Source organism: Carassius auratus, chromosome 30, assembly GCF_003368295.1.
Source record: "Carassius auratus strain Wakin chromosome 30, ASM336829v1, whole genome shotgun sequence".
NCBI classification, from domain to species: Eukaryota; Metazoa; Chordata; class Actinopteri; order Cypriniformes; family Cyprinidae; genus Carassius; species Carassius auratus.
This window is the reverse complement of record NC_039272.1, coordinates 21,562,681-21,572,634: the sequence shown is the minus strand read 5'-3', so window position 1 is coordinate 21,572,634 and position 9,954 is coordinate 21,562,681. Positions and strand designations below refer to the sequence as shown.

General features: G+C 38.5%; 1 protein-coding gene across 2 annotated transcripts; it reads left to right on the top strand.

Moving 5' to 3' along the window:
• Window positions 1-221: 221 nt before the first annotated feature.
• On the top strand, window positions 222-6,443 carry lhfpl2b (LHFPL tetraspan subfamily member 2b). Of its 2 annotated transcripts, none has more exons than XM_026212129.1 (4): window positions 222-368; window positions 459-610; window positions 3,050-3,654; window positions 5,523-6,443. In XM_026212129.1, the coding sequence occupies exons 3-4, from the start codon at window positions 3,246-3,248 to the stop codon at window positions 5,777-5,779; spliced, it is 666 nt and encodes a 221-aa protein (XP_026067914.1). In that variant the 5' UTR covers window positions 222-368; window positions 459-610; window positions 3,050-3,245; the 3' UTR covers window positions 5,780-6,443. The 2 variants fall into 2 exon arrangements, with proteins under 2 accessions (XP_026067914.1, XP_026067915.1); XM_026212130.1 differs by having other exon boundaries at window positions 280-368; window positions 489-610.
• Window positions 6,444-9,954: the final 3,511 nt, after the last annotated feature.

Sequence of the window (9,954 nt, the reverse complement as noted above, 5' to 3'; positions counted from 1 at the left end):
GCTATCAAAACCAATATATTATTTCCTTTTTTTTTTTTTTTTGGGTGTGATTAAACATTTTATATGGGTGGGTGAAACAGGGACAGAACTAGCCCACTCATATTTGAAGAAACATTCAGTTATGTCCCACCATCCATACTCGTACATAAACTTACTGGGTAAAGTTAACCAGATTCTCCAGAAATAAACGTAAACATCTTTACAAAGAAAAAGAGGGCAAATGAGAGGAAATGTGAGCTCGTAGTGAGCTGTCTACCTAGACTAGCCTACATAGTAGGCGTGTGGGCGCATTCCGAGCCTTTCTAACTTCGCGAGGGGCTGGAGTAAAGGAGGCGGTGAACAAACAATGAGAAAGGAGCTGAAGTGAGGTAGAACTGGTATTGTTTTGAGTCTGGCGCCGAACTAGGTTCCGTGATCTCTAATCGATGCCATGTTGTATGTTTTTCCATGTATTCCAGAGATGTGATTGTGAAGCTGAATGTTTCCAGGTTTCTGCTGTGGCTCTTCCCTTCTGGCGCGTGTCGTGTATCGTCAGAACAGAGTTTCGCTCAGACACATCAGGAAGTTAAACACTAATCAGCGAACAGCCCGTTAGTTCAGAACCGTTAAGGTAAGAGGAATACACATATCTTATATTTGCCTTTCGGGCTGCGTGTTATTGTTCGTCTCATTTTAGCTGTGTCGAATAGGTTTTGACATCGTCGAAAGTCACGCTGAACAAAAGAGATCATTTTCTCTAGCTGTGGTGGGATGGTACAACTGATCACTAGACAGAGCATTCAAAGAAACAGAACAAGAGAACAGAGAGCAGTGAGCCTTTGCTACTTAAATATAAATAAACTGCTTTTTCAACTTGTTCTTTTAAGGCAAACATCTGTAACAGATTGTAACAGGAGACATGCGAAAATAAAGTTCTTCTTTGAAGTAACACGAAAATCAGCCGGCAGACTGCTTAAAATTTTACAGTTAGTGAAATAACATGATTTTACATCTTTGTAGCATGGCAATAGCATTGTTTTGATTGAACATGTACCATTATATTATTTGATATGGTGTACCATGCCTTGGCATATGCACCATTGTACTAACAGTTGATACCATCACTGTATGGGACAGTTACACAGTAAAAGAAGGTTATAAGTTAGAATCTGCCAATGAAAGCCCCATATTAATATGCATAGGAGCTAATTAGATGTAGCCTATAATATAGGGCTTTTGATTGACCTCTGTGATTTTGAGGTTATGTTTGATCGCTGAGCACCTTTGGACCTCTTTAGATTAATAATGATCTTGTAAGACATTCCAGAGTTCCTAATGAATTCATTGAATGCTTCTTTAGAGGCAGCATTTCGGTTGAAACCATTGAAACTCCAATTAACCGGTGGAAGTCTGTCACCGTTTCTAGGGACTTTCTGGGTCCATCTTTATTCAAAAGTGGAGAACCTCCTTATCCCTTTTCAGAACGGTGTTATTTCTCCAGCAGGAGAGCCCTTTGTGTCCTCATCTCACAGCAACAGACTCTGACATTCTTCAGGCCCCTTAAGAATCCATGGCACTTTCCTTTTTCGTTTGCTACCTCCTTTTTTGGGGAAATCATGTGGTGTAATTAAATTAAGCGTGAGCTCATTCTTTGTGTTTCTTAGATCTGTAACATTTCTGGCCATTCAGGTAAACAATCTTGGGCAGGTCACAGATAATTAAATAATCATTCTCGAGGACTGGAACGGTAAGTTTATCGGTAGTAACAAAAAAGCTTTAAACACAAGACAAACTGTGTATTTGAAGAGTCCCTGGGACATCAAGCTTTGAGATAGTGCTGTGGTTGCTCGCTCGTTTCAGTTTTAAATGATAAAACAGTTCTTGATACCTAAAGAAAAGACTAACCCTAACCTGACATAATAATCTCCCGTTCAATAAATTCATATATCACTTGCCTTCACAGCACTGTCATTGAAGGTTTTAAGAAAATCCTTACCGGTCATCGTGTACTCAGACTCAGTTTACTTAAACTAGGAACTTTTAATGTGAAATGTTATGCCTTTCTTATGTTTATGTTATAACTGCATTACGAAGTACAATATTGCTTTTTCAAATTCTTTATTTTAACACCTTTCATACCTGTACAAACAGGCATTTGCTACTTACACAATCTTGCGGTATCACGGTAAGGACCTGTCATAACACAGACCTAGGTGAAAGTATTGTATAGCTTGCAGCACTATCCTCTGATGGGTGAAATGACGGAAACTTTTTATTTTATGAATATCTTTGTTATGCTAATATCAAGTATTCCAGGTATTTCCATGCCTTTTCAAACATGTTACCCTCAGTTGGTGTTTTTACTTAACGTAAACTGGCTCCTCTGAAAAAAAAATCTCATTAAAAATTCTGGAAAATCTCCATTGTATGTTTTTGTACAATATACTTACATCCCAACGATGATTATGTTTAGAGCTGGGCCTTCAGACTTTTTCTTCCAAGTTGTATGTTTTCATACTGTTCACATCATACAAATCCATACAAAACCACCACTTTGTAAAATAGTTGCGTTTTCCTGTGCAAACCAATCAGCATCTAACCAATCTTCTGTGCAGACCAATCAGCATCTAACGTGAAGTAGTGATTATTGCTTCAATTTTTTGTCTGACTTGACATGGCACCAACATCATGAATCGATAGTTTTCGACTTGACAGCTCCATTTCCTGACTTGACAACTCCTTCCTCATCTGCAAGCAACAAATCTGACCAAAAAATAAATCAATTAAAAAATCAAAACTTTAATTCATTTTGAAAGTTGTTTATGTCTCAACATGTCTCCCAAAGTTTTTCTACTAAACCCAAAATGGGTTGATTTTACCCCAGCATTTTTAAGAGTGTGCCATGTTGCTAGGATTTTCAGAGAGGTTTCTGCACTGGAAAACATCAGAATTAAATTGGATTGTTCCTGGTACAGACGTCATTGTGCTGATTCAGAGCTCTTGAGCAATCTAGATTTATAGCCTTGATTATAACTTTCTTAAACAAATGCTTCTCTTTTTTTCTCCATAGAGTTGTTCAGTCGGTGTCAGTACATGGATACTCTCCGGACGGTCTTAGAGCTCAGGAGTTCTTCTGTGGTGCTGTTTGAGGAGATCTGCTGCTAATTAAGCTGTGATGATAACACCACTGGACCTTCACTGACGTGCTTTAGCTGCTGTTCGAAGAAACCCCTTCCTCTCAAGTGCTGGCATACAGGTTCTGCAGAATGTGTCACGTCATAGTCACATGCCGTTCTATGTTATGGACCTTGATGAGCATTGTGGTGGCATTTGCTGAGCTGGTGGCATTTATGAGCGCCGAATGGCTGGTGGGGTATCCAGATGGTTCTGAGTTCAACTTCACCATCACGGCTTCACACCACAGTGACCAGCGCACCCTGGGTATTTACAACCGCTGCATCAAGGTGGCACAGCAGAAGGTGGTCCAGTGTGGGGCCTACGCCACAGACTTCATGGAAATAGCCAGTGGCTTCTGGCAAGCCACTGTTATATTTCTAGTCATCGGAATCTTTCTTCTGTCCCTAGTGGCCATCCTTTCGGTTTTCAGCATGTGCTTCCAGAGTATCTTGAAGAAGAGCATATTCAATGTGTGTGGCCTGCTTCAGGGAATAGCAGGTAAGATGGGACAGTCTACTGTAGCACTGCTTTCTCAGATACTTGGCAGCCTTTGTGGTGGCAGTTGGCGGTCATCTTTTAACTTTGAACCACTATCAACTAAACACAGAAAATTAGAGAGTGTATTTAAGTGAGACACTGAAGCTGTCCCCAGAATGCTCTGAGCTCATGGCTTCGAGGTTCTGACATTCCTCTGGTGACCTCAAAGACCATGCTATTTAATTATGAACTTCAACACTCTCATCATCCCATTACAGAAAAGACAGTCTAAATATTACGGCATTGGAAATGTTACTTCGGTGTCTCCAATGTTTAGAAATCCTTGCTAAGCTTGTCCTAGTTCTGATTTAAAACGGAGCTTGATATGAGCATAAAGAAGTCTTAAGTATTAAGCATTATGAATTACACTCTGAAAAGGAAAAAAAGAGCAGACATATGCATGGACAAGTAAATCACAATCGATCCATTTGTAAAATATGGTACATTTTTATTTCATGCTGATCTGAATGCTTTGTTAATCAGGCCTCAGGAATCCACACCTACTTTTGTTACCATTTCTCAAACCAGCTCAAAGGAGCAGAGCTGGAATGTTGACTGTGGCAGGGCCTTTTGAGTCAAAATACCAGGCACTAACAGATCAGTAATGATAATGCATCTTTTTTGCAGCCATGTCTGGAAACTAGAACAATAAAGTATTGTGGTACAATAAAAAAATTGCAGTTCATTATATAGAAGACCAAGACCAACAACAGGTACTTCTAAACTATGTAGCTCTTGTATAATTTCATTGAAAGTTTTATGAGATGTTGATTGAGTAATTTGTGAATAGTGAGAGCATGACTTCAACATGACTTTAGAGACAGGATCTCACTTGCCTATTTAGAGTAAGAATAAAATAGAGGGATCACAGCGACCTGCTCTGTTTGGTATGAAGATTAGATCAGTGCCTTGCCTTTTAAACACTACAATTAAATCCTAGATCTTACATTTATCAGATGCTTTTATCCAAAGCCACATGCAGTGCATTTAGGTTTTTTTATTATGTGTGTTCCCTGGGAATCGAACCCACAACCTTTAGCACTGCCAATGCAATGCTCTATCGCTGAGCCACAGGAACAGAAATCGTGACTCAACGGTTACCCTGAGGTTTTACAGGGAAACCTTTCGTGTTGTAAAGAGATTTTTCTGATGTTGTTATCACAGTTCAAAAGGGGCTGCAAGGCCGTCGTCAGGAAAACAAGGAGAAATCTGAACTTCTAGTTTTGAGTGAGTGTGTCTTCAAGGAAAGAGGAACTTTAGAGAGAAAAATGAAGTTAGCATTCAGTTTCCAAATAAAATCATAGGACTAAAATACCAAGTGAAGACCCATTCACACTATTCACCAGTAAGCTGCAAATTTGAGGTTATTCATAGATTTTATCATACTTAATCACAGTGCATTTCATTGTTTTGTTCTAATGTTATGGTTCTTTCATTTTGTATAGAGTTAGAAGTTCTTCAGAGAGGATTCTGGATAAAAACATTGACATTCAATCAGAATCCACCCAGTTTTAAAGCATTCTTTAAGCACTAAAGCATTCATTGAGCATTTAAAGTGTCAGATAACGTAAATGCAGGACATACTTCTAATAAACAGAATGTGGACACTAATATGGTTGTCATTATAGTTCTTGTTCCTGGTGTGAATGGACATTAAGAGTTTTTTAGCTGTGTTTCTTATTAGTTTCAGGAAGTTTTATTGTTAACTTTTACTACACTGTCCACCTTTCAATTACCCAGAACACTTTTATCAACTGTAATTCACAATGTTTCTATTTGTTTTGAATGGACGTCCTTGTAATTCCAGCATTCCCATTTGTCTTTTGCAGGTCTATTCCTCATCCTCGGTCTGATGCTCTATCCTGCAGGCTGGGGCTCTAAGAAGGTGGTTGACTACTGTGGTCCTGATGCTTCCCCATATAAAGTGGGCCTGTGTTCTCTGGGCTGGGCTTTCTACACAGCCATAGGAGGCACTGTTCTCACTTTCATCTGTGCTATGTTTTCGGCCCAGGCTGAAATCGCCACCTCCAGCGATAAGGTGCAGGATGAGATTGAAGAGGGACGGAGTCTCATTTGTGTGCTGTGAGATGTGAACACAAACCACTCAGATGAAAAAGAATCATTTGTGTCCCATGTTTACTGATTGAAATGACTATTGCATAAATGAGAATGTATTTCAGACCTGTAGGTCTACTGATTAAGGAATTTACAAATGTATTTGCTTGTGCTTTTTTAATCACATCTCATCTTATCTTATCGCTGCATCGCCATTGCAAAGTATACGCATAACAGATTATTTTTATTAAAAAACCTTTTGATACTAACAAATGCATTAACATTGTGTTTATAAGCAAATGCATTTTTATCAGTATTTTGATTTGTGTGTTACTAAATTTAGTAACTTCTTACTAATGGATGAAACTATAAGCAGTTGTTTATGGAATGGTATGCTGAATTTAGAATAGGTTACTCTTAACTGCCCTGTGATAGACCTAGTCTCCTTAAACTGTCAAATAAAAAGTGATTATTGAATCAGAAGGTGTTTGAGGCACTTTCTGTCTCTATCACAGTGTGCGTTCACTGCAAACAGTCCATATATGGGAAGCTGATTGCATGATATGGCGAACTTTCAACTGTAACTTTGTGAGTAACTTTTTTGTTGAGTGCAGATATTTTTCATCTGTCAACAATATCTGGCACTGCCAATTGGACTAAAGAGGACAAATAAAGTGCCTGTTGTAATACCGACACTAAACTGTCTTGGCTTTTGTGTGTTTGTAGTTTGTACGCAAGAGGAAGTAAGTGCTCAAGACTGTCCCAGGTCATAAAAATGCCGAAGTTCAGTGCCCTTAACTTTCACTAAATCCACTCTATCTCATACAACTTCAAAGTAGTATTTGAGGCTAAGCGTATCCCATCATTCCTCATATTCAGGAACTTGCATTTGCAAAAACAATGCATAATAAAAGCTAAATAAATAAATAAGTGTTTGTGTTTGCAACTGCTTTTCCTTTTACATAGGAACAACTGAACAGACATTTAGAATTTTAAAGGGCAGTGGGTAAAGTTCTTCACACACTTGTGGTCTGTAGCCTACCCGTATTTGAGCACGTGGGTCAAATAGAGGACATACGTCATGTAAGTAGACAAATGTTCAAGTGCAAAGAAGAGACCCAGCGGTTAACACTGATAGCTTTTCATCGCTGGAGGGAGCTGACAACATCAACAATGTCGGGTTTACTTTACTTGTGCTCCACTGGTAGGCTACTTATGGCTACGGAAAGAGGGATATAAGTTTAAGAACGGCAGTAGCCTACTGTAGAACAACAATAAAGAGAGAGAGAGTGTCGAGGCAGCGCAGTTTCATGTTTACATAGAAAAATAAATCATAGGAGCCGAACTCAAAAACGCGTTTTTAGTGAACCCTCATTACATCGTTTCATTTCAATTCAGAGCGTACGTTTTTGTTACTGAATAGCGTTGTGAATGATTACACTTTTTTTAATGCATAGAACATTTTTCTTGTTGGTGATCTGTTCATATCAGTATGGTCCTGTGGTGAAGGATACATTAATCACTAAATGCATAAAAAGTGTTTTTTTTTTTTTTTTGGTTTGTTTCCAAGGGATTTCTTTGTTGTTTACTCATATTTAAGCTATATTTAGGCTGTGTATTACTGTGATTTATATGACATACAAATAGTGTAGGCTACTTCTAATTTCTCTTTGTCTTTTAACAGCAAACTCTAGGCCAAACCTATTTTCATGCCTTACCCTGCTGAAAAAAAAAGGAAGTGGCCAGAACCCTTCTAAAACCAGTCTGCTGACCAGCTAAGACCAGGCTGGATGACCAGCTAAAACCAGCCAACCATCTTAGGCTGGTTTCAGCTGGTTGAGAGGCAAAACGGAAAATTCTGGAAGATTTTTAAGAAACAGAATTCATCCTCTACTGTTCCTTATCAACACTCCCAGTGCTCATGCTTTAGAAGAACATAAGTTGTGTCACATATGTGGCAAACTACATTTTAAGGCTGTGATTGGGAAGGTAACATTAGCAAATAATGAACAGATGGACCGAGAAAAGTCATTGATTGTAGTAAGATTCATCAGATGAGTTGGTGTGGGAAAGTACATGCTGCAGCGAGGGCCGGACTCCTGATGTTTGTTCTGTAATGACTGCATGTGGCAGGTGTGCTGAGGGGAGGTTTCTCATCCAGCTCCGTGATAGTGGATCAAAGCAGATCTCAGAGTCTCTCTCTGTCAGTTACTATCCTTAGGCCCCGCTGGCCCTCCCCTGCTGATCAGAAATGCAAGACAGGCCTCTTCATCTTGCATGAGCATGCGATCAATTTATAATTAGGTCTGTAGTGATTAATGAATTCCCAATAAAGCACCCTCTGCTCTGATGAATGTATGCAGGCCATCCCACCTAAACTGCTGTCCAAACAAGCATGGCTCACTGTTTCATCTCATTAGAGCTGAATGCCCTGGTAAACGGGGGCTGAGGGCTGATTATTTAGGGTCAAGAGTAACTTTTCCTGTCTATTGGTGGAGCAGTGGTTAGGTTTGTTTTGTGCATGTGTTGAATATAAAAGTAATGACATGTAAATGTTTTCATTATTAAACAAGTTTAGTCCTTCGCTTTACCTAAAATGAATTATAAATGATCAATTTAAATGCGGCAGGTGTTATATCTTGAACTGACCGATTTTAAATGAACTTGGTCTAGCAACCATTCATTTCAGCGTAACAAATCCACCTTCATTATATCCAGCAATGCAGGAATTCGGTTGCTCTTACTTGTCATGTAGTAGCGTTGATTTACCATTTGGAGGAGCCCTTGTCAAACTATTCCTGCTGCTCCTTCATCGATCACACAGTTTTGTACAAAATAAACAAACGCATTATTTACTAAGCAGAAATTCCACGTAATTGTAATTATATGAACATTGTATTATGTTTATATTTGGATAAACAGAGCTTAGTTTGGCACAACAAAATTGAATTTCGATTAGTTTTCTTATAGGCCTTAAAAATAATCAGCACATTTCTACATTAATATGTATATAGCTACAAAATTGGAGATAGAAAGAACCTGGATCTTCATGAGTACTTTATGAGTTGAAATTACAAGAAAGGATAAAAATAAAAGAGGATGGAATGGAATAACACATATATTGTAAAATGATAAAAAACAAAAAACAAAAACGTAGTAGCAAGCTACACTAAAACATGACACATAGGACTGTGAAAAAAAACAGTATTGTCAAAGTGAAATAATTGGAAAATATCACGTTTGTGGGCAAAAATAAATATAATGTAAACACGCTTTAAAGGAAACATTTGTATTTTAGATTCATAAAAATATAGTGTTCTGTACACTTCATAACTTTATAATTTTTTTTACACTGTTCTGGAAATTTGGTTAACTGGTAGTTATTATTATTATTTTTTTTTATAATGCATTATCAATTTTATCCATAGCCTGTTTATAGTTAATAATGGCACTTTTAGATGAGTAAGAGTTAACATAAACATATTACAACATTGCTATATATTTGTTTATTTTACAAGAAATAAATGTATGCATCTAGGGAAAACACGAGTGAGAACATATATGCAGTCTTCAGTATTTTTGCTATAATTGGGAGCGCTTAGCAAACTGCCTAAACAAAAACCCACCCTTCATTTGTGATGCTGCGGTGTAAACACACTGATATAAAGGCCCCCCATTCTGTCCCATTCCACCTCTCTAGTGTTCAATAGGACCACCATCATTCTGCTGCCTGCGCTTACCGAATCTGCCTCCCACTTTATCTTCCATTAATGGGCTCCAATCATATTGTGTATGAATAATCAATGGATAGTCAACAGCCGGAATGAAGTCTCCTGAAGCTGAGCATGAATCTTGCTAATGGCACACATCCCCGGGATTTAATTAGGAATAATGCTCCGCTTGGGTGTACAGACCATCACATGGTTTGTTTGCTGCCGAATGTGAAAGGTAAACACGGAGGGGACAAAAAAGCAGAGTAGTGTCATTTCCCTGAGGTGAGTGCTGGCCAATCTGCGGGAAACAACTGCTCATGCTTAATGCCTAGTACATTAGTCTTCTTAAACACCTGGTCATGGCCATTTGGAAATGTTCGTTAACCACTGGTGCAGAGTGAATAGGTGCAATAGTTCACTCCTGCTTAATTGAATGAATGAGCTTGACTGTTGACTCTAAGAGCACTTCAGTGTTAAACATTAGGCCAAGTGC

Bases quoted from the DNA above. Each gene is read 5' to 3' on its own strand.
- lhfpl2b (XM_026212129.1), top strand. From the start codon at position 3,246: ATGTGTCACGTCATAGTCACATGCCGTTCTATGTTATGGACCTTGATG. The intron at 3,655-5,522 runs GTAAGATGGGAC...TGTCTTTTGCAG, and splicing joins CCTGCTTCAGGGAATAGCAG to GTCTATTCCTCATCCTCGGT.